Here is a 23,946-nt window from a genome sequence, read left to right as displayed (position 1 = left end):
AAGACACTGTGTAACCGTCCTCCCAGTTCAGTACTAGAGACACTTTCAATATGGATCCCCATCCCTCCTCCAGTATACAATGGGCCCAAAGTAGGCAAACTGCTTATTTCTGCCATTTCTAGACCCACCCTTCAGCTATCACCACTCAACCACACTTCCTCTTCTGAAGGTCCCATGCCACCTTATTATTATCCTAGATACTCCCCTGTCTAGATTATCTGTTACTAGAATCCACATCACTTTCTCTCCTTCCCCAAGGTGTTCCATACTTGGTTCAAAGTCTTCTTCTTCATGCCAACTCAGTTCATGGACCTCAAGTCAGCCTTGTGGACTCCTCCAGTGATTGGCATTCTCTGCCCCAGAGGCAGGACTTAGCTGGGATCTGTCACTGCCCTGGCGTAATAAATTCCCCACTTACCAACGCAGATCTGGCAAATGTTCTGCAATTCGACGAAAGTCAACTGGGTTCCGAGATGTTAAATGACTTATCCGGAGTCACATGGCCACATCTTTCTGGCTCTGGGATTGGCTCCTAGAGCATGCTGCTTCTCATTTTTTTTAATCTAGTATATATCCTGTATTCATTTATCTTTTAGCCTGTATCTTCTCAGTAGAATGCAAGCTTTTTGAGGGCAGGGACTATCTCCCTTTTTCATTTTTATCCGCAGTGCCTACGCCACAGGGTCTGGCATGCAACAAATACTTAATGAGTGATGGGCTGATACTTAATTCTTCCCTCTTCCTCACTCATCTCCAAATCAGCTGACAAGTCTCCATTATACTTCTATATCTCTTATCTCTCTCCAGTCATGTGGTGCCCCCCCACTCTAGTTAAGGTTTTTGTCACTTCTCATCTGAACGTTAACAGCCTCCTAATTAAACTCCCAACCCTCTCTCCTCTGATCCATTCTCCACACAGCTTCCAAAAGAACCTGCCTTAAGCACAAATCTGACCAGGTCTTTGTCTTGCCCTGACCTTGGGCGGCTCCTATGGCTTCCGGGGAAAAAAATAAGATTCCTCAGCTTGATATTACAGCCCTTGCCAATCTAGCACCAGCTGACTTTTCGAGACTTACTTCATGTTAACTTCCTTTCACCTATTGATTTCCAGTCCAACCGGCCTACAAACCAGGCATCCCTTCCATCTCGGTGCCTTAGCACGGCTGCCTCATTTTCCTGAGATGCACTTTCCCTCCTCCTCTGGGCCTCCTGGAACGCTCACTTTCCTTCAAGGGTCAGCTACTGTGTCATGTCCAATAGGAAGCCCTCCCTCCCCAAACTATCCTGTAAATACTTATCTGTCTCCATACACATCAGCTCCTTGAGATGGGACAGTTTCTCATTTTTGTATCTAGGCCACCTAATGCACCGTACCATTTATGGATGCTGGCAGGATCAGAATGGACTGTCCAGCATCACACAGCAACTTCATTCCAGGGCTAGTTTTACTTCACTATACAGCCTTGGTTCTCCCTGGGATTGTCAAGCTCCCAGGAGAGCACAGCTCTATCTTCCCAAGGTTCACATGACTGGGATGGAGATGAAGGAAAGGCAGCACAGTACAGTGAGAAAAGCTCTAGCTTCAGAGCAGAGGTCCTGGCTTCAAACTGTGCCCCAGCCACTCGGTCTGTTTGCCTTTGGGCAAGTCTCTTGCCCATTCTGGACCTGTTTCCTCAGGTGAAAAATGAGAGGTCAGACCAGGTGACCTTTACAGCCTACAATCCCATGCATCACACGAGGACTGCCTCATTCTTCAAAGTCTTTGCCTTCGCATCTGAAGGAGGCCAGCATTTCCATCATCAAATACCATTTATTCCGCTGAAGAACATCCTACAAGGATCACTAGCCCCTTGCCTTCCTTTATTTGGAAACACAGACCCTGAGTTAGCTGTAAGTCCAGCTGCAGGGTGAGTACTGGGGGTGGAGGTGGGGACATAGGAGACAACTTGATATGTCTGTGAGGGGACAGGAACCTTCCCCCACCCTCTGGATTCTGTTCTATCTCCTTCAAGTCCCTCTTTCCCTCTCAGCCTGAGCACACCAAGAAAAGAATCCTGTCTCTGCCTCCTCATCCCTCCCAGTACACTTGAGCCAAGGACTGACTGAAGGGAAGGGCTGCCAAGTCTTAGTGGAATCATGTCACCTTTACGGCTAGAGCTTCTCCTTGTCTTATGGTGGGGCGGGTGGGGCGGGGGGGGGGGGGGGGGGTGTGTGTGTGTGTGTCCATCCTTGCCCAGCAGCATCAGGGTTAGCCTCACTTCTGCTGCCTTACTTCTGCCAGAGGTAGGACAGCAGGCTCTACAATAGTTTCTTCTCTTCCATGACTGTCCTAATGTTTATGGCTCTTTCCATACCCCACATCTGATGGCATGAACAGGTAAGAGGAGTCATTGCCCTATAGACTATGGCAGGATCCAGGCTCCCTCCATCCATGCCTTCTAACCCAAGCTCTCCCATCTCCTCATCCCTCCCCCTCCCCCATCCCATCTTGCCCCAAAGGCTGGTAGATTATGAGAGAACTGTAGTCAAAGGAGGTAGTAGCATCATAAAACCTCTCCTTGGCCTTGCCCAGCCGAAAGGCTTCCCCACGTGTGTAAGAGCCAGCATAAAGGATGTGAGGTATTTATAAATGACATTCCAAAAGGATTTTCATGGTTGACTTACTTCCAGTAGGAAGGATCATTGGTTTGCCCTCACAAAGGCCGTCTGCCCAAATACCAGGCATACTGACTGGATCACAAACCCAAGTCCCACACGCATCAGGTCCCGAGTCTCCCAGGGCAGGACCAGGCCCAATAGCAGCACCATGGGCCAGCCCCAGGCAGTCCCTGGGATTCACCCTGTTTGCATCAGGGGTGCTACCTAGCCTTGACAGGCCCCAGTAGGCTGTTGTCCTCCCCCTCCCCACATCGGGGCGGGGAAGAAGCCTGAGAACTACTCCTTCTTGTGCCTCAGAAGGGGTGACTACGGCCCAGGACACTCAGCAGCAGCAGTAGCAGGGAGCTCAGCCCCACCAGTAAAGCCAGGTTCGACCATGTGCTCCCAACTCATCACTCAGTGGTCTGAATATACACAGGGACGGCCAACATGGCACAGGGGCCCTCAGCTCCGGACTGCAGTCCCGCCAGGGTCAGGTTGGGGCCCATACTGTCCGAGTGCCCAGGCACCACCAGCTCAGGCTCCCCTCCCACTGAGCTTCCCACCACAATAGACAGTACTGCATCTGACTCCGGAAAGGGGTCTTTGCTTGCGCCACCTCCCTCAGCCCCCTCAGCACTGCCCTTGAGTTCCTCCAGGCCCAAGGAGTCAGGCAGGGCTGCCTTGCGGCCCCGAGCTCCCCGCTGCTTCGGGGGTCGGCGGGCCTGGGCATCTTTGTCTTTGAGTGGGCCCAGCCGGCAGCGGTGCTCCTTCAGGTACTTGTTACGCGTGAAGCCCTTGCCACAGGTGGAGCAGCGGTACTTGTAGTTGTCGGTGTGGGAGCGCTGGTGCTCCACAAGATGGGCCCGGCGGCTGAAGCATTTGCTGCAGAACTGGCAGTTGTGTATCTTCATCCCTGGGTGGGAGCAGAATGGAGAAGTGGGGCAGGGAAGTCAAAGGAGCCCATCCTCAAGGAAGGGTTCACCCAGAGGGCAAATGCCTTATCCAAGGTCACTTGGGAGAAAAGTCAGGGCCAGCTCGGGCCTCCCAATGTCTAGCCCAGGTCTTATTCCCATCACAGGGAAGAAAGAACGCATTCTCTTCGAGGTGTCCAAGCTTCCACCCTCCCCTGCATGCTACTTGCCTTCCCCAGGAGCTTCTGGGTATGTGAGCCACTTACCTGAATGGGAAAGGATATGAGCCTTCAGCTTGTCTGGCCGATTGAACTCCTTACTGCAGCCTGTGTGAGTCCTATAACAACCAAAATCCTCTTATGTCTGGGAAGCTGGAGCCACTCAGACTGACCCTCCTCCTATGCCACAAGAGGCATCTTATCCTGGCAAACAGCCCACCCACAGCTCACTAGGCAATGTGGGATTTGAGGAAGGACAGATGAAGTAAACAAGGAATAAAAGTCCAAGGATGGAAGGGAAACCTTCCTCCCTGGAGTCTCTGCCCTAGTCTTACCAATGCGGATACTTATTTAGGGTGGGAGAGCATCTGTTTACCAGTTTGTGGGAGCAAGTGCCCAAGGACCGACGGCCTCTCTTGCCCCTAGGACGAGAAAAGCTCAAAGCTTATCAGCTTCAACATCAAACACATTTCCTCAGCTCATAAGAGAAATACAATGTCAGAGCAAGAAGGGACCTTACACAGATCACCTAGCTCAACCTTCTCATTTCACATATGGGGAAACTGAGAACTTGAGGAAGGAATGGGACTTGACAAAGACGCCCAGGCCTGGATTCTTTCCACAAGACAAAACGCAGGCCCTGCCCCGCGTACTGGACACCCTGTGCCATCTGTGGCCAGCAGCATCCCTTTGTTAAACCTGCCCTGGGAGGATCAGCAGACCTTCTCCTGCCACCCCAGCCTCTGCCCACCCTGCATGCGCCCCTACCCAAAAGCGATGCTACGTACGAGAAGGGGCACGTATATTTCTTGGTTGGCTCGTGGATCAACATGTGTCGCTTCAACTTGTCTTTCCGATTAAAGGCTGAGTCGCATAAAGAACATTTAAAGGGCTTTTCTCCTGTATGGGGGAAACAGCAAAGGCCCAAATGACCAGGGTTCGACATTCTACAGTCCTTTGCCCTGAAATGGGAGGCAGGGAGCTCAGCGCAGCATTGAGAAGCCTATGGTATTCCTGCCGTCCTTATTCCTTGGAAGCAGCAAGGTGCCCAGCTGGCTTTGGAGTCAAGACGAGGGCTGGACTCCTCCCCCTCCCACACCTACTGGTGATGGCCTGGGAGAAGGCACTTAAATTCTCACAATTCTCTAAGACGCTAAGGCACAGGTCCGTATGGGTGGATGGATTTCCTCACTGGGCAGTTGCCTTTACTGAAGAAATCACAAGTCTAGGAAAAATATTACTTCACTGAAGAGAGAAGAATGGAATAAGCATTTATTAAGCATCTGCTGTGTGCCAGGAATTGTGCAATCATTATCTCAGCTGATCCTCATAACAACCCTGGAGGTAGGTGCTATTATTACCCATTTTACAGTTGAGGAAACTGAAGCAGACAGACCAGTGTCACACAATTAGTAAGTGCAGAGGCCTAACTTAAATTCAGGTCTTCCTAACTTGGGTCGGCTAAGTGGTGCAGCGGCTAGAGCTCCAGGCTTGAAGTCAGGAAGACCTGAATTCAAATCCAACCTCCGACATTGGCTGCATGATCCTGGGCCCTTACTTAACCCCGTTGGGCTCAGTTTCCTAAGCTGTAAAATGAGCTGGAGAAGGAAACGGCAAACCGCTCCAGCGTCTTTGACAAGAAAACCCCCAGTGGGGCCACGAAGAGTCGGACACGGCTGAAACCACCGAACACAGCAGCTGCCTGACTTTAGACCCAGCTAGGTGGTGCAGAGGCCTGGAGTCAGGAAGACCCGAATTCAGATCTGGTCTCAAGCACTAGCTGTGTGACCCCAGTCAAATCACTTTACCTTTTTTTGCCTCAGTTTCCTGAACTGTAAAATAGGGATGACCATAGCACCGCCCTCCCAAGGCTGCTGTGGGGATCAAATGAGATGATGACTGTTGCATTCTTTGGCTTGTTTTTTTTTTTAAATTTATTTCTATTTGGAGGAGGGAAGGCAGGGCAATTGGGGTTAAGTGACTTGCCCAAGGTCACACAGCTAGTAAGTGTCAAGTGTCTGAGGCCAGATTTGAACTCAGGTACTCCTGACTCCAGAGCGGGTGCTCTATTCAATGTGCCACCTAGCTGCCCCTTTGGCTTGTTTTTTAAAATATTTATTTTTAGTTTTATAAGATTTTGTTTTGTCTTTTAAAATATTAAACGTATTTCCACATCAGTCATGTTGTAAAGAATTAGAACCAAATGAGAAAACCATGAGAAAGGAAAAAACCAATAAAAAAGGGAAAATAGCATGCTTTGATATGAGATAATAATTGTAAAGCCCTTAGCACAGTACCTGGCACACAGTAAGTGCTATATAAATGCTAGCTATTATTAATATCCACTGTACCACCTAGCTTTCTAGAACAGACAGAGAGACAGACAGGAAGAAGGAAGCAAGGAAGGAAGGAAGGACAGAAGGGAGGGAAGGAAGGAGAGAAGGAAGGAGGGAAGAAGGGAAGGAAGGAAGGAGAGAAGGAAGGAAGAGGAGAAGGGAGAAAGGAAAGAAGGAGGGAAGGAGGGAGGGAAGGAAGGAAGGAAAGAAGGAAGGAGGGAGAGAAGGTAGGAAGGGAGGAAGGAAAGAAGGAAGGAAGGAATGAGGAAGAGAGAGGGAGGGAGGAGGCAAAGGAGGGAAAGAGGGAGGGAAGGAAGGAAGGAAAGGAGGGAGGGGAGGAAAGAAGGAGGGAGGGAAGAAAAAGAGGGAGCATTAGATCTGGAGTCAGAAAGTTCAAGGGTTCATATCTGGTCTCAGATACCAACTGCGTGACCCTGAGCAACCATTTAACCTCTGTCTGCCTTAGTTTTCTCATCTGTAAAATGCGGATAATAATACCAGGGTTGTTGTGAGGACCAAATGAGATACTATTTGTAAAATGCTTTGTAAACCTTAAGTCACTACGTAAATGCAAATGTTGGGAGCCTGGCATGAGGAATACAGGCTCTGAATTCCCAAAACCCTACAGTAATGATGATTGCTGAGGTCAGTCATAAAATAGTCTGCTTTACTCAAAAAGGTAAACACCCCCCAAAATCAGCAAAGCCTCAGGTCCTACTTGTAGGGACAGCCATACAGCCCCAAACCAGAGGGAAAATGAGATTATAACAGGATGTCTACAGCAGGTGTCTTCTCCATCACAAGCTAGGGAACCAGCGAAGGATCTGTGAAGGGAGGAGGAGGGCCTGAAAAGAGTTTTTGAAAGAGGGTTAGGGAAGATGTGTGGAAACTGCCCCCAGGATATGAGTAGCATGAAAAACAACATGGGAGCAGGGGGGAATGAAAGCAGGTAAGGACCAGGGGATGAAAGATGTTTGGACCAAATTGGGGGAAGAAGAGAAGCAAATGGGACAGAGGGGGGGGGGGGGCACGGAACATTATAGGTAAGGTCAAGAGATAATCATTAGGCCTGTGAGGCAGTGAATGGGCGATGTGACCGTAGGTACCAAGAGCAATGCCAGGGACAGAAAAGGCCCCAGGCAGCAGCCCTAAGTGCCTGCTTCCACTTACCAGAATGGATGTGGGCATGCAGCTTGAGGTAGTGCTCCCTCCGGAAGAACTTCTTACATATCTGGCACTTAAACTTGCCCCCACTGCCGTGGGTGGGCAGATGACGTCGAAGGTACCGCTCACAGGGGAAAACCTGGGGGAGGAGGAGAGGAGGCAGCATCAGGGGCCAAGCTCACCAGGAACCCTTGCCTTCTCCACTCTCTAGCCCCATGAATTGGCTCTTGGGGCTCTCCCCACTAGGCTAATTTAAGGAACATTTTCCTACCGGGGGAGTAAAGACTTTTATTCTGTAGACTAAGAGATGGAGGCAGAAATCAGCTCTAGTGACTGGAATTTCACTGCTCACCCTTTCTCCCCCACCCCTCAGCCCAGGAAAAGGCAAGAATACAAATCATACAGAAAACATTGAAACCAATCAGTCCACATACATTTGCTGAGTGACTCCTATGTGCAAGGCCCTGTGACAGGTACAAAGATGCATAGGGATGGTACCCACACTTGAAATACTCTTTTTTTTTAAAACATCACAGTGTGAGTTCTTCTGTCAAATTACACCAAAATGGAGAATGTCTTGGGGGGAGAGGGGAATGCCCCCACATGAGGCCTCTAAATAACATGCTTCATTCCATTAGCATTTCCTCCCACCCAGAGGGGTTTCCCCCTCCCCTCAGGGTTCCAGGGCAGAGTCCGCTGGAAAAACTGGGCCAAACCAATCCACTGCAGCTGACCTGACCACCTGCTCCAGCTCCCCCCAGAGTCCCCACCCTGTGGCCTTGGGGACCGAGGCAAAGACACAGAAGAGCTACTAACCAGAGCGGGGGCTCCAATTCCCCTCCTGAGCTACCTCAGTACAAAGCGGTCAATCCTCTGAGATTGGCCCTGCCCCCACGGCGAGCCTCTCACTTCCTTATCTATAAACAGAGGAGTAAGTTGCTAAATTTTAGTTTGGGGTTTTTGTGTTCTTTGTGGGGGCAAGGGGGGAGCGAGGTAATGACAGACAGGTCTCAACCAAAAAAACCACATACTACCAGGTTGAGATGGCCAGAGCTGGGGCAGGGGTAGAAGGAAGAGGCTGCAGCAGCAGATCTGCCTCTGTCTAGACCAAGTGCCCTGGGTCACAAAGGCAAGGGGATTTTAGCAACCAAGCCCTAACTCACTCCAATCTGGTACGTCTCAGAATCACCACTGTGGTAAAAGACAGTAAGAGCCCGTGAGCCCTCCAGTCCTCAGGGTGGGCAATTTAGGGTCTGGCAGAGCTCAGGGCCCAAAGTCATCCATGACAAATGTTACAGAGATACTTGGGGACAGAGCTGTATTCTTTAGTAGTAAAGGAACGAGTGTTGTCATCTCGCCTGAGACACCCCAGAGGACCTCCCAGTACGTACTGAGGTAGGAAGGGAGAAGGAAAAAAAAGGAAGGAAATCCCAGCTTCTGGGCCACCCACTCTTTCTAGGCACCTTCCGGGGGGAAACAAGCACTCACCTTCTGGCAATGTGGACAGGGGAAGTTGTGCGTTGCTGTCTGAAGGTGGTGCTCCAGGGCTTCTGGGGTTGAGTATTTATTGACACATTTGACACACCTGAATGGGAAGGAGTAAGGACAGTTGAAGTATTGGAGACCGGACTTCCCAGGACAGGCGGTAGAAGCTCAAGTCAGACCACCTGCTTTTTGCCATCCCAGAAACCTGTCCAGGGAACAGCAGCACCTTTGGAATGGAGGAAAAGGGTGCTCAGCCAACAAGGCTGACTCATCTGTCATGTGGCCTGATGATCACCCTTTCTGACCAACTCCCAACTGGCTGTGCCTGAACCTCTCAAGTTCCTTTCTCATTCCTGCAATCAGTTTGTACAAGTCTTTTTGAGCCATGGGGCAGACTCTCTTCTCAGGTTCTCTAACAGGCCTTCCAAAAATGGTTTTCAAATACTCCTGCCAGCTAATCACTTTGCTGGTGAAAGAAAAAAAAAAAAGGACCACCAACTCACATGCTCCCACTTGTCACAGAAAAAAGTAATCAGAACAAAGGGGAAAATGGTTAAATTTTTTTATAAGCTACAGTAAAGGGAGCCTTAAGTAGTGAATTAATATGTCAAGATGCCACAGTTTTTTTCAGTACAGAAAGTTTCCCCACCAAAAGCAACCCATCTATAACTGAGTCCTTCAGGTCTCAGCTTGAGTACCACTTTTTTTATAAAGACTGTCCTGTTCCCCAGCAGCTGGTGCTTTCCTCTCCAATTCTCTGGTATCTACTTGGTATTTACTTACATATTTAAATGTTGTTTTTCCTGGCTAAACCATAAACACCTACAGGACAAGAAGGCTTCATTTCTGTCTTTTATCCCTAGCCCCTAATAAGGTTTCTGGCACATAGGAGCCCAATAAATGGTTCATAGGTGAGTCTTAGGGCGCTGCCAAAGGCTCGGAGAGGATAAGTCACTGGGCCCCGTCACAAGGCTAGGATCATAGGCAGGATCTGAACCCAGGTGTGATCCCACTTTAGCACTCTATCCAATAGACCATGTTGCTTCTCAATGAGAATTAATGTCAGAAACTAATACAGATGTTGTCAGGTTAAAAATATTAATATTAGAAGAGACCCACACCCAGACCCCTGGAGGACACTTACAGACCGCAGCTTGAGAACCACTGCCTTAATCTGAAGAAGGCAGGAAAAGCAGAGGGGAGAGAGACAGAAACAGAGATCAAGAAGAGGTGAGGAGAGGAGAGAAGAGGGGAGAGGAGAGCAGGGGAGAGGAGAGCAGAGGGCAGGAGAGGAGAGGAGGGGAGGGGAAGGGAGGGGAGAGGAGAGCAGGAGAGAGGAGAGCAGAGGAGAGGAGAGGAGAGAAGGGGATGGGAGAAGAGAAGAGAGGAGAGGAGGGGAGGGGAAGGAAGGGCAGAGGAGAGAAGGGGAGAGGAGGGGAGGGGAAGGGAGGGCAGAGGAGAGAAGGGGATGGGAGAAGAGAAGGGGAGAGGAGAGGAGGGGGAGAGGAGAGAAGGGAATGGGAGAGGAGAGGAGAAGAGAAGAGAGGAGGGGAGAAAAGAGAGAGAGAGAGAGAGAGAGAGAAAGAATAGAGAGGAGGGGAGGAGAAAGAAGGGAAAGGGAGGGGAGGGGAGGGGAGGAGAGAGAAGAGCAGAGAAGAAGAGGGGAAAGGAGAGACCTGTGTGTATGTGCAACCATATATCTGTGAGTGAGACAGAAACTGTCCTCCACCCTAAATGCTTACAAAACCCCAAGTACAAGTGGGAACCACAGCAAGATCTTCAGCAAATAGAAAGGTGATCCTTGAGCTAGATAATGCTCACCTCCCAGGAATCAGACACAATATGAAGAACCCATGCCTGCTTTCTAAGCAGACTGCGCCACCCTTCCTCATCTACTAAGCACAGATACCTCTCAGAGGTGGCACACTTTTTTCTTTGCTTCTGACAGTGCCAGTTGGTGCCTCACATCCTACATTTCTCTTAGCCTGAGAAAAATCTGCATTTTTCAACACCAAAGGGAAAAGTGTACCCATTTCCAGTTGCTACTTTCTAAGGTTTAACTGGATTCCAAACAAGGATCATTGTGGGGGTTGCAGGAAGGGCACTACAGACCCTGAATTATACTCCCTCTCCCACACTCCTCTTTTCCAAGCTCTTTCTGAAATCTGCTCAAACAGTCTGATCCCAACATGCCTCCTAACCTTTGGGGGCTCTGACCCTGTTGAAGAGCCGGATTGGAAATCTTTCGGACTCTGGCTGGAGAGGTCTGGTTGCCTAGGACACCAAGAGGTGGGAGTGGAGCTCTCTGCTAACTGGAGGGGTGTTTTCCTGCTAAAAGGATAGACTTCTAATCAAAAGAGGCTTTCTTCCAAACATATTTGGACATGAGACCTAAAATGGACTAAGGTCTCTGGGGCTCCAAAAAGAGAAGGCCAAAAGCTATTTATAATGAGAAATCAAAACTCAGGAGCATGTCCTGGGGTTCGGATCACTTTTCAAGGATGAAGGGGAACAGCCTTAAAAATTCAGTTTTCACATTTAGAAACCTGCACATTCATAGGTCCCAACAGATAACTTTGGATGTCCACACAAATCCTGCACATTATGAAAGGCAATGTGGGGTGGAGTGGCAATAGTGCTGTCCTTGGGGAGAGATGATTTGGGTTCATCTCACCTCTGCCACTTAGCAGCTGTGTGACCATGGGCTGGTCATTTTACATAATCTATGCTTCAGTTTCCTCATCTGTAAAACAGGGATAACTTGCAATCTCTTTCTGACACAGTTATTGTGAGAGATGTGCTTTATGAACTTTAAATAGAGGCTGTTATTATTATAGATGAAAAAAGCTGGTTTGGGGCAGATGACATAATTATACATTCAAAGGAAAAAAGCCTTAGGCAGAGAAGTTGGACGTGAATTAACCAACTAATCACCCTGCTCTGTCTGTCAGCCCCCACAGCTGGGAACATGAACCAGCCCCTGCTAAATGACCTACACTCTGTTCCTTAGTTCTTGGTGCCCTCCCCTCCCACTCCAGCCTCATCCATGACTGTCAGAGCCCCAGTTCTTTCTAGATGTCACCCATGCTGCGAGAACACAAATATTTAGAAACTTGCATATTCACTAGTCCCAAGACATAACCTATGGATGTTCATACTAATATTGACAAGAAGAAAATACATCTATGTGCTCAGACTCCTGGCACCTCTTTAAAGGTCTGCATGGATTCCAAGCTTCACAAAAACTCAGTCCTGCCTGCTTGGGAACTCTGCTGTAGGTGAAAGTGGCCCCTGCCTGGAGATGCCCTGACATTACTTGTAGACCGTGACATCCTTCTTGGGGCTGTGCTGAGGCAGGAGGCTGTGGGAGTACTGGTGCACACCCAGCTCATACAGGGAGGGGAAGTCCTTGCTGCACAGGTGACATCGGTAGCTCAGCTCCTCCTGGTGACTCTTGATATGCTCCAGGAACATGTCTAGTTTCTGGAACGTCTGGGCGCAGCTCTTCACGACACACTTGTACACCTGGAGGGAGGCCCCAGGCAGTGGGGAGAGAGGGGTAAGCAGTGGGAAGGGGTCACCCGCCCCTTCCACTCCCTACTGTCAGGTTAGCCATGGCTCAGGACTGAGACAAATAGTCTTTTTTTCCTCCTGCAAGGACAGTACCACGGACAGGAGGCCCAGCTGAAAATAAACCTGCTTGGAGCGAGCCCTGAGCCAGATGCATTCATTCCCCAGGCTGCCCTTCCCATGGGGTTGACTCAGGAGCCTTCCTCTCCTGATGAGGCTTATGGCCCTCTGTGGTAGGTCAGCAGACAGGCCTCACTCAAGTGGGATCTGGCAGAGGCCACATTCGCCCCATGTCTCTGGCTGGGCTGCCCCTTTTCAGATAATCCCAAGGCCACTGGTATCAGAGGAGGGTGCCCAGTTCCTTATCCAGGCAGAGGGTGAGGATGGGGTAGACCAACAACTGCCTACCTGCTCATTCTTATGCTGGGTCATGTGTGACTTGAGCTGGAAATATGTACTGAACTTGTTTGGACAGAACTGACACTGGTAAGAGCTGTCGATGAGGACCACCTGCTTGGCTTCCAGTTTTCCCGCCTCACTTTCATCAGCTGAAGCTAAGACCTGAGGCTGGGGAACAGTCCTGGGGGGTTGGTTAATCCCTGCAGAAAAGGACAAAGGAGATGAATCAGGACGATGGATGGGAAAGAGCTCAATTAATCAACATTTACTGAGTATCCACAATGTGCTTGGTGCGATGCTAGGCACTCTGGGAGATAAAAAAGAAAAATGAGCCTCTTAACCTTAGGAAGACAACATTCACATGAAGCATTTAAATAACTGCCCGGGAGTAAACCTAGATTTACCATGCAGCCCTGAGGGAGGAGGGGACTGGAGAGGAAGAGCTACATCCTGCCTGCCAACCAAACAGTACTAGCGACCAGGAGGCTTGAGGATACTTGAGACCAAGGTCCCCACCAAGAAAGGCATAGATACCACCAGCCCCAGGGACCAGAAAGGAATGCTCCACAAAAGAGGAACAACTTATTTTCCTTGGGGAACATGGGACAATACTTTTCTGGTTGTCCTCTTGACGTAGAGCGCTAACGAACCTGTGGGAGTGAAGCCAAGCAACCCAAAGGCCTGAGGATATCTCTAGGGCTGCCGCCTCAAGCCCTGATGCCTGACCTGCCCCAATACCCAGTCCCATGGCTCCTCAGCTTCACACCTGGGTCCTCCTCATTTTCTTGCTGGGTGGGATTCAGGGCCATGACCTGAACAGTCACTGAGTTTCGGGAGATGGTGCACCCATGCCCCGGTGGCCACACCTTGTGGGTCTGCATGTGCTTCTTGACATTTGACTTCTGTGCAAAGGCCCGGCCACAGACAATGCATTGGAAGGGTTTCTCCCCTGTGTGGCTAGAGGGAAAGAGAAGTCAGTCATCCAACCCTTCGCTTAAGAGAGGGATACTGGCTACTGTCAGGAGCCAAGAAAACTCAGGTCACTGCTAGGAAGATCCTATGGACTCAGGGAGAGAAAATCCTCACCCTGGCTGCCCATACCCACCACACAAGGTCCTGGGAGGGGGTGAAGGAGACTCTGGAGACATTGCCACTTTCCCCCAGTGCTCCAAGCAACAGAGAAAAAGATATCAAGGCCCTGCCAGTCAGCATTCCCTAAACAGAGTGGGGAAGCTGGGGGCAGCTGCAGCTGACCAGTCCAAGGTGGGTAGAAGGTCTGGCGCCCTCCTCAGAGATAATACCTGACCTTCCCCCCCCAGGTACCTTCGGATGTGCTGCTGCAGGTCAAAGTTCTTGGTGAATGTCTTGTTGCAGTAGGTACACTTGAGTTTCTGGCACTTGGGTTTCCCTGCAACAGAGACCGAAATGAGAGAGCGGAAGAGGAATGAAGAGGAATTAGAACAGGAGGGAAGTAGAGGGTAGGGCTTTGCTCACAGCTCACCTCCATGGCAGCAGCTGCACAAGCTGAGGCATCATGCATGACAGAAGCAAAAAGTGAAGGCGCATATTTCATTCCCTCTGAGGATGAAGGGACCCTGGCCCTGAAGCCCCACCTGCAAAGCCTCTGAAAAGCATCCTGCTCCTCTTCCCATGCAATTTCTGCCACCTGAACCTATGACTTCCCAACAGAGAAGGCCCCAAAGGGAGGCTCTTAATCTCCTTTGTGTCATGGATCCTCTGAGCAGTCTAGTGAAGTCAATGGACTTCTTCACAGAATGATGTTTTTGAATGCATTGGATTACAAAGGAAATCTATTACATTGAAATGAAGCTATCAAAATATATTTTTAAGAAAACCCTAACTACATGGACTCCAGGTTAAGAACCCCTACCCGAGGGCCACCTCAGGCATGTGCTACCTAAGATTTTTAGCGAAAAAAGAGAAATTGCCTAGGGAGCTCACATACCAGAAAGAGAGGGCCAGGAACCATCTGCCCATCCCCTTCCGCACGATCAAAGTTCCTTAGGGCAGGGGCTGTGGTTGTCTTTCTTTGTATCCCAAGTGCCTGGGATAGTAAATGCTTCATAAATGACTATTGTCTAGCTGTCTGATGTGTGACTCCCAGCTTTGAGGTGGTAGGCTTATAATGGAAGCTGAATATAATTAATTATATCATTAAATTCCTGCAGTCCACACAAGATTTCTGATCACATGGCCCACTCCTGGAAAACCTGAAGGCTCCTGACCTAGAAGGGTAGCCCCAACAATCAAGCAGTTTGCGCAATAACGTCAGGGTGCTTGGCCACTGGCCGAGGAAAAGGGACCCAGACCCTACCTTCTTGGAGCCCACCATCGCTTTTGGGGCGCCGGCTCTTCAACGTGGAGGGGGAATTGAAAGCAGCCACATTACCACTGGTGGTGTTGGTCAAAGGGGCAGGAGGGGCTGGTCCTTTGGGTTTGAAGCCCTGCTTCCCAGGGCTATACACGGGGGGGCTGGGGTACACAGGATTCTCCACACACTGGTTTGGGACCTGAAAGCACAACGTTATCAAGGAGAGCTCCGCAGTCTACTGAGAGTCACCTGAACCAAGGATGGAAGAGTTACAAATTTATAAATGCTGGTAGTGCCAGGTGGGACCTCAGCAACTTTGGTGAGTCCCCGTCCTTCTCTGGGTCTCAAATGTCCTCCTCTGGAAAGTTCAGGGAGGCAGATGAGACGATCAATAAGGTCCCTTCCAGCTCTAAAATCCTCTGTTTATGAGATATCTAAATCAAACTCTTCACTCAGCAGCACCTCATCTGAGGCTCAAGAAAGTTAATGATTTGCCTAAAGCCACAAAATAAGCTAGGGGATCAAGCCAAGGCAGCCCCAGTTCAGGACTCTTTCCATTTTATGCTTCTTCTTTGTTAATTCTCCACAATCTCTAATTGTCTTCTTTCCCACTGCCCAGCATATAACTCACAGTATAATATGACAGTGTAAAATGCTTCCTCCTACTTGACCTGTCTAGCCCCCGCCTGAGCGAATTCCTCCTACCTAATAATCCCAAAGGAAATTCAGCCAGATCACCCCTCCCCCACAGATCTCAAGTGACAACCCAATCTTATATATCCAGCTCAGCACATCAGCCACTGCCTGGCCCACAGGAAAGGCAGATGTGAGCTACAAATTATCATCCGAGAGGTATCAGCAATCTGTTAGAAAAGCCTGGGAAGCCAAACTTGCCCTGTGAGCCACCCACCCCCAAGAGGCTCAAGCAGAGTTTAAAGAGAGAAATTTATCCCCAGTCTTCAAAAGCATGAGGGACGGATCACAGGTCTCGGACTGGGAGGGACCTCAGAGGCTCTTTAGTCCAACCCCTCTCATTTTACAGAGAAAGAAATTGAGGCTCTTGGTGGGAAAGTGATTTGCCAAAGGTCACACAGGTGGGAGGCACCTTTTGAACACAGGTCTTGGGACTCTAGAGCCAGTGCTTCTTCCATCCTGCCAAACGGAGGCTAGAGCCTCTTAACAAGCCTTGTCTTCATCCCTGACATTGTGTTAGCGGCTTCTCCCCTCTAGTTCTACCTTTCTGAATCATTTGTCTTCCCACTAATAGTCCAGGACAACATCCCACTTCGGAACCTTTTCATCCGAGCCACAGTGTAGTCCCCTGACCACCTCTCTCCCAACTAGGATCCTGACAGTGTCCACTGCTTTTTGTCCTTTCAGCAGGAAGCCTCTGGATGTGCCCACCCTCACTGGCTACACAGTTCAACGGCCTCACCTCCAGGCCCCCTCCCTAGAGGTAAGTGTCCCCTTACCTCTATAGGTGGGTAGGGCTGCATCCCCAGAGCTTGGATCTCTACCACATTGCTTCCTGCCAGGGGGGCAGTGGTATTGTAAACCTCTACCACGCCACTGCTCCCCGTGTTGGGACGTCCTGGAGCCCCGAGGTTCTGTGGAGGAGGAGGCGGAGGGGGAGGCGCTTGTGGAGGAGGGGGAGGGGGCAATGGTGGAGGTGGCGGAGGAGGTGGTGGGGGCTGAGGGAGGTAGCCAGGCCCTGAGTGCATACTCAGGCTGCTCTAGAATGAGAAGAGATAAAATAGAAAATCAGAAAGAAACATGGCATTAAGACTGGGTATCATCATAAGAGAAAAATATTTTAAATTTGTCTAGCACTTTACAGTTTATAAAGCACTTTTAGGTAAAACAGCCCATTTGAAGCTCCCAAGAACACCCTTACACAGGCAGAGTAGATGTTACCACCACCCTCATTTTGCAGATTGGGAAACTGAGGTTCAGAGAATCTCAGCGATTTCAGTAAGACAACTTCTGTCATGTCTCTTCCAACCCAGAAACCAAACCCACCTGTGTGAAAAGCAGAGTTATTTGGGAAATAGATTCAGAGGAGGAAGCTAAAGAGAGACCATGAAATAAAACTGGATTTGTGTTCAGGACAGAAATGGCCCTTTACCTCTTTCCCTTCTGCTAAACCACTGCTATGAGCCCCCACAGCTCCTCCCCAGGAGGTGACTCTACGGCTCCAGGCCAGGCAACAACCGCCTCCTTCACCAACGGCAGCCTTTGTTAAGGTCTGTAGCGGGGCCCTTTAAACTATAACTGCTCATTCATTTCATAGTATCTGGTTGGTGATTTCTATGATCCTTCTTATGTTACATGTGAGGCAGAAAGGGCATGTGTGCGTCTTAGAATTTTCTAACTCCAAGTGCCATCTTTCCTCTTGGAATACAAAGGAACTGATATTGCTTGCTAAAAAATATACACATGCATATCTACATCTATACACGGCTATGCTAATATATTCCCCTACATTAGGATCTTTGTGTATTAGAAGTTTATTCCCCTCTCCCCAGAGAATCTACATCAGCAAGTCTATGTAAAATCCCCAAGAGATAAAGCTCTAAGTGCTTCCATCAGAGGGCCTTTAATTCACAAATGGAGAAGACTACTCAAAGACCACTCAAAGACCACCATCCTCCAATGGCAGAATTCTCTGGGAACTACATGCCCATATTAAACGGCTGCTTTCCTATATATTCACATAGTTTAGTTGCTTCTTGGTTTCTTTTTCTTTCAGCCCTAAAAGCAGCCAAAAGAGTCTGTCCCAGTCTCCCCAATACCTTCAAAAATAAGTGTCCGCCTAGGCCCAAACAGCCCCATATAACCCAGGATCATTAGTTAGATCCTTCATATCCTCCTTGTTAGCCAACCAGAAATAGATGGGGGTCACTCCAATCCTATCATTCTCCTCTTCCCCTCAACCAATTACAGAGCTCAAAATTTGGACATAATAATCTTGTTCCCCACGAACCATTGTCCTAGAATCCCTAAAATGGAGGGAACATTCCTGATACACATCAGAGGAAGGGACTTTTTTTTTTAAACACAAAAGAAATTCTTGGAAGCCACAGTGGTAGCTGCCGTACTATCACCCAATCTGGATGGAGATTTGGAAGTCGGCTGTGCAGAATATCCTTTAATAAGTTTCATTTGAAAACAATTCTTTGTCACAAGGGGTGGCTCTCCATGAACGAGAGAGTGGGATACAGGGGAAATTTAGGCAATATAAAAACAAAAGATATTAATAAAAATTTATTTTAAATTTATTTTATGCATCTATTTGGCTACATAAGTCTTATGTGGGAATTTTCTCCTTTTCCCTTTCCTACTATGGAAATTGGGTTGCCACATAGTCACTCATTTAGAGAGACTTTTGCCACCAAACATAAGCGCTAAAATGGGGAAACTGATCTGTCTCCTCATTTTAAAACACTGAAACTCACACAGGGAGTTCAAATTGCTGTAGTGAGGGGCACCAATTTAAGGACCCAGAGTCTGCCAGAACTACAGGAGATCAGAATTACTCATATGGGAGAAATAAGTATAAATCATTCCTTATTTTTTACCAAGATCTTTGAAAAAAAGCAGGCAGCTTATAGGTTAGAGAGTGGAACAGACAATAAACGAATTTAACCTTATGAAGAAGCTGTACTCTGTTACCCTAACGTGGCACAGATTCTCCTTACCTGCACAGAAGGCTGCACAGGGGGCTGCACGGGGGGCATCGGCTGATCCAGCGACGTAAAGGCTGACATGGCAGACATCAGCACTTCATCGCTCACCAAAATGTTTCCTTGTACCAGAGTCTGGATCAGAGGGGATGGGGGCACTGTGATGTACGTAGAGATCTGCTGCAGGGAACGCACATGAGAACTGGATGTCACACAAGAAGGGATGTCCAATGCTGGAAAGAACCCAATGCCCCCTCTCTGGCGCATCTGAATCTCTCTCTTCCCTTGGCTCAGCGTGATCACTTGGCAGAGAGGCCACACAGGTGAAGAACATAAATTCCCCTGTTCAGAGATGCTATCATCTAACAATAAAAATAACTGATTTTATAAAGCATTTAAAAATTTGCAAAATCTCTTTATATTGTTTCTTATGTACACATCCACGATGAACTCTGGACTTTTATTCGCTTTCCTATGGAGCAGATGGCACAGAAAGGTCTACTGAAAGCCATGGCATACAGGGACTAAAAAAGGATGGAAACTGCTCTATCTCCATTTTACAGATATAAAAACTGAGGCCCAGGGAAGTTAAGTGACTTGCAAAGGGTCATACAGAAAGCAAGTGTGGGACATGAACCTTGATCATCCTGACTCCAGGACCAGCACTCTAACCACCACACTACTTTCCATAGACAAAATAAGAGCAGTACAAGAAAGGTGAGAGCCTGCAAGGTGGGGTGGAGGGGGTGTTGGAAAGAACAGAATGACAGAACACAATTTAATCACCTTCCTCTTCTACGTTTCACTAATCACTGCAAACCCCGCACCTGAGGGAGATATTTATAATCCTCCAAAGATACTAATCTCTGCTTTCATTAAAAAACAAAATAAACTACACTCAGAATTCTGAGCAACAGAGGATGTTATTAATGTATATAATGTATGTTAACACTCCATCACATACAGACTCAGCTGTCCCTTCTTGCAGTCTGAGAAGCTCCATTCTCTCACAGGGAAGTAAAGATATAACTAATAGTGATGACAATAATCATGTATACAGCCCCTACCATGTGCCGGGCATCGTGCTAAGCACTTTAGAAACATTATCTCATTTGATCCTTACAATAACCCTAGGCGGTAGGTGCCGCTATTACCCCCATCTTATAGTTGAGGAAACTGAAAAAAAACAAGATTAAGTGACTTGACCAGGGTCACAGAGCTGCTAAGTGTCTGAGGTCACATTTGAACTCAGGCCTCCTGGCTCCAGGCTCATCCCTCTACCCATGGTACCACCTAGCTGCCCCTATATTTTTTTCCACAAAGTCAAACACAAATCAGTTTCCTTCCTCTACTGACAAAGAAAGCACAAGGCCATTCTACTTATAAAACTGCCCTTGTCTGGGATCATCATCATCTACTCTCAGCTGAACATTTGATCAGCAAACTCTGGGGAATTTCTGTTCTTTGAACAAGGGAGGAAAAATTTACTAGACACGATCATTTTTAATTGGGCTCAAAATACAAAGTTTTAAGGGGGAAGATGCTTGACCAAATAAAGCCATAGGTTCTCTAAAATTTTCATGGAGCTGAAATCTTTCCCTGTAGCTTGCCAACCCAAACACAGTAATGCTACTACTGCAGTGAGAACCCAGAGGAGAAGCCAGGCTGAATGAGAAATAAAAATCACCTATCTAGTCTCATTGTTTTGGCTGAAAGAAAAAAAAACAACAACAAAAAATGCAGGCAATTACCTTCCTTTAGAATGTTTAATAGCTCTGAGGTCTTCTCTCTGAGCAGTCAACGTCCTGTAACTGAGTCTTCTTTTTAAAGACAAGGCCTCTCTGTCACCCAGGTTGGAAGTATGGTGGTCACTCAGGGGCCAATCCCAAGGCTGAGTGATACAGAAACTTTAACCTGCCCCATTTCCAACCTGGGCCGATTCATCCCTCCTTAGATAGCCTGGTGGCCTTCCACCCCACAAGGAGCTCATCGTGATGGTATCAGGTGTAGTGAGAATTCTCAATCAGCTTTAGCTCCACTGAGGCTCAGAACTTCTCGACACAGGTGACCCACCAGCCTCAGCCTTCCCCTGTAGCAGGGAATTCTAACACGTGGCATCACACACAGCACTAATGTTTCTTTTTTTTTTTTAATTTTTTAAAAAACTGCTGGGAAAATTGGAAAGTGGTAGGGCAGGAACTGGGCAAAGACCAATATCTTACACCATATACCAAAATAAAGTCAAAATGGGTTCATGATTTAGGAATAAAGGCTGATACTATAAGTAATTTGGGAGAGCAAAGAATAGTTTACCTATCAGATTTATGGAAAAGAAAATAATTCATGACACAACAAGAGATAGAGAGCATTATAAAACACAAAATGGATAATTTTGATTATGTTAAATTGAAAAGTTTTTGTATAAAAAAAACCAATGCAACAAAGATTAGGAGGAAGCAGAAAACTGGGAGGAAATCTTTACAGCTAGTGTCTCTGACAAAGGCCTCATCTCTAAAATATACAGGGAACTGAGCCAAATTTATAGGAATACAAGTCATTCCCCAATTGAGAAATGGTCAAAGGATATGAACAGGCAGTTTTCAGAGGAAGAAATTAAAGATATCTATAGGTATATGAAAAAATGCTCTAAATCACTACTGATTAGAGAAATGCAAATCAAAACAACTCTTAGGTACCACATCTCTCCTGTCAGACTGGCTAAAATAACAAAACAGGAAAATGATAAATGCTGGAGAGGATGTGGGAAAATTGGAACACTTACACTGCTGGTGGAGTTGTGAGCTGATCCAGCCATTTTGGAGAGCAATTTGGAACTATGCCCAAAGGGCTATAAAAATGTTCATACCATGTGACCAAGCAATACCACTTCTAGGGTTGTATCCTAAAGAGATCACACAAGTGGGAAAAGGACCCGTATGTACAAAAATATTTATAGTGGCTCTTTTTGTAGTAGCAAAGAATTGGAAATCAAGGGGATGCCCATCAATTGGAGAATGGCTGAACAAGCTGTGGTATATGAAGGTAATGGAATACTATTGTGCCATAAGAAATGGGGAAGATACAGACTTCATAATAACCATGGAAAAGCCTACAAGATATAATGCTGAGTGAGCGGAGCAGAACTAGGAGAACATTATACACAACCACAGATATATGGATTCTGTGATGACTAACCTTCATAGACTTTGCTCTTCTCAGCAACACAAGGTGCAAAGACAACTCCAATGGACTCATAAGTGAGACAGATATCTACATCCAGAGAAAGAACTATGGAGATTGAATGCAGGCTGAGGCACACTGCTCTCCTTTTTTTTTCTTTTGTTTTTTTTTCTCTCTTTTGTTTTTGTTTTTGTTTTTTTTTTGTTTTTGTTTCTTCTTTCTCATGATTCATTCCACTGGTAATAATTCTTCTTTACAACTTGACTATTGTGTAAATAAGTTTACTGTGAAGTTATATGCGGAAGATACATCCATGCTGTCATGGAGAGGGAGGGGGAAAAGGGGGAGAAGAAAATCTGGAACTCAGGTTCATGCGGAACTGAGTGCTGTAACTAAATATAAAAAATCTTAGTAAAAAAATTAATAAAAAAAATTTTTTTAGTTGGTCAAATACAGTGAAACCAATCCAGGACACTGATTATGCTAAAAAAAAAAAAAAACCCTACATATCCACCTCTTCATAGATCTGAGAGGTCCTTTTAAGGCAAAATTCTAAACCATCGTCAGCTGCAATATGGAGATGTACTAAGTAGCCACTGTCAGGGTTTTCACGTGTATGTTTAGCTTGTATTTCTAAAATATTAATCCAGAGAAATCGACTACACACAACCTAGAAACTGTACTTGGGGAAAGGACACTGATGTCAATCCAGGGCCCTTGGAAATGCAAGTTAAGTTTATTGATAACTGTCTTGGTATTATAGTTGTTCCCTTAAACATGGAGGGTAGGCTTTCTTGTATTCTTTTTTACTGGCATTCAGAAACCCTTTTTGTAAAAAAAAAAAAAAAAAAAAAAAAAACCTCACAATTCTTTGATTATAAGAGATAGGAAATAGAATAGCATGCCCAGGGAATAACCTACAGAAAACTCCCCTGACATCTTTTCCTATCTCACTCTAGTAAGCCCATCTGGATTCCCCTAGAAGGTCATCTAGACATTTGCTAGTACATACATAATATGTTTACACTCTTAGAATAGTGAGTGGGAAGGGACTGCAGACGCCTGATCCCTTGAAAACTTTGCCAGTTAGCCCAGCATTCTGAGAAGGGGCCCCCTGGCTTCTGCTCCTCCATGGATCTCTTCCAAGTCTGCCTGTGGGTTGTACTGAGTCTTTCCATAGTGGCTGCCTCACCCCGCTACCTCCCCCAGCCCTGGTTGTAGAGAAGCCCCACATTCCTCATGGTTACCTGGCGATTGGCCGGCGGAGCCTGCTGCACAGATGTGACGGAGGGCGCATAGATGCTATTGGTGGCCAGGGAGACAGCAGCCAGTGCAGGGGCGCTCCCCTGACACTGCTCCCGCTTGTGGGTCATGAATGCTGGTAATGAGTTGAATTGCTTTTTACACTTCCCACAGAGAAAGACATCTTCATCATCTATAAGTCAAAAGGGGAGGGGGCAGTAACAGAGAATAAAGGAAAGTGGGAAAAACCATGTCAGAGAGAGTGGCAGAAAAAAGAAGGACTGGAGCTAACATCTCATTTCAGAATAGCCACGTGTTCCGTGTCTGTGATCAGGAAGGTCAAGTGAGCATCGCTGGATGCATCAACCAACGAAAAGACATTTACTGAGCACAGCCAATACATGGAGTCCTATGCTAGGTGCTAAGGAAATAAGAGAGTACCTGCCTTCAAGAAGTTTAAAAAACACACGTGTACACACACACACACGGAACTGAAAAGGATATAATACAACAAATATTAATTAAGTGACCACTGTGTGTGGAGTACCTATTCTGGGCACAAACGGGACAAAGTTTAGACAGGACATGGTTTCCACAATTAAAGAACATACATTCTAATTACAGGGATTGTAAAACATTTAAACAGATAATACATAATTTTAAATTATAAGTATTAGTGAGTTACAAAAAATAAAACACCACAGGAATTTTGTTACATTTTACCACAGGAGGCCCTGTGATACATTATAGGTGAAGGGTTTACAAGGACATAGAAGAAAGAGTCCC

General features: G+C 47.2%; 1 protein-coding gene across 2 annotated transcripts in view; it reads right to left on the bottom strand.

Moving 5' to 3' along the window:
• Positions 1-1,790: 1,790 nt before the first annotated feature.
• Positions 1,791-23,946, bottom strand: part of ZNF341 (zinc finger protein 341) — a 40,186-nt gene continuing 18,030 nt past the window's right edge. Inside the window, exons 3-15 of one of the 2 annotated variants that reach the window (XM_036752653.1) lie at positions 23,166-23,353; positions 18,754-18,918; positions 16,528-16,788; positions 15,059-15,254; positions 14,047-14,131; positions 13,490-13,680; positions 12,733-12,923; positions 12,071-12,279; positions 8,758-8,854; positions 7,276-7,408; positions 4,558-4,669; positions 3,818-3,888; positions 1,791-3,553 (exon numbers count right to left, since the gene is read on the bottom strand). In XM_036752653.1, coding sequence (XP_036608548.1) covers positions 3,051-3,553; positions 3,818-3,888; positions 4,558-4,669; positions 7,276-7,408; positions 8,758-8,854; positions 12,071-12,279; positions 12,733-12,923; positions 13,490-13,680; positions 14,047-14,131; positions 15,059-15,254; positions 16,528-16,788; positions 18,754-18,918; positions 23,166-23,353 — 2,402 coding nt within the window. In that variant the 3' untranslated portion in view covers positions 1,791-3,050. The remainder of the gene's footprint in view (positions 3,554-3,817; positions 3,889-4,557; positions 4,670-7,275; positions 7,409-8,757; positions 8,855-12,070; positions 12,280-12,732; positions 12,924-13,489; positions 13,681-14,046; positions 14,132-15,058; positions 15,255-16,527; positions 16,789-18,753; positions 18,919-23,165; positions 23,354-23,946) is intronic. The other variant, XM_036752654.1, reaches the window with a different exon arrangement.

The sequence above is a fragment of the Trichosurus vulpecula genome, chromosome 3 (assembly GCF_011100635.1).
Source record: "Trichosurus vulpecula isolate mTriVul1 chromosome 3, mTriVul1.pri, whole genome shotgun sequence".
Lineage (NCBI taxonomy): Eukaryota > Metazoa > Chordata > Mammalia > Diprotodontia > Phalangeridae > Trichosurus > Trichosurus vulpecula.
This window is presented reverse-complemented; position numbering and strand designations above follow the sequence as displayed.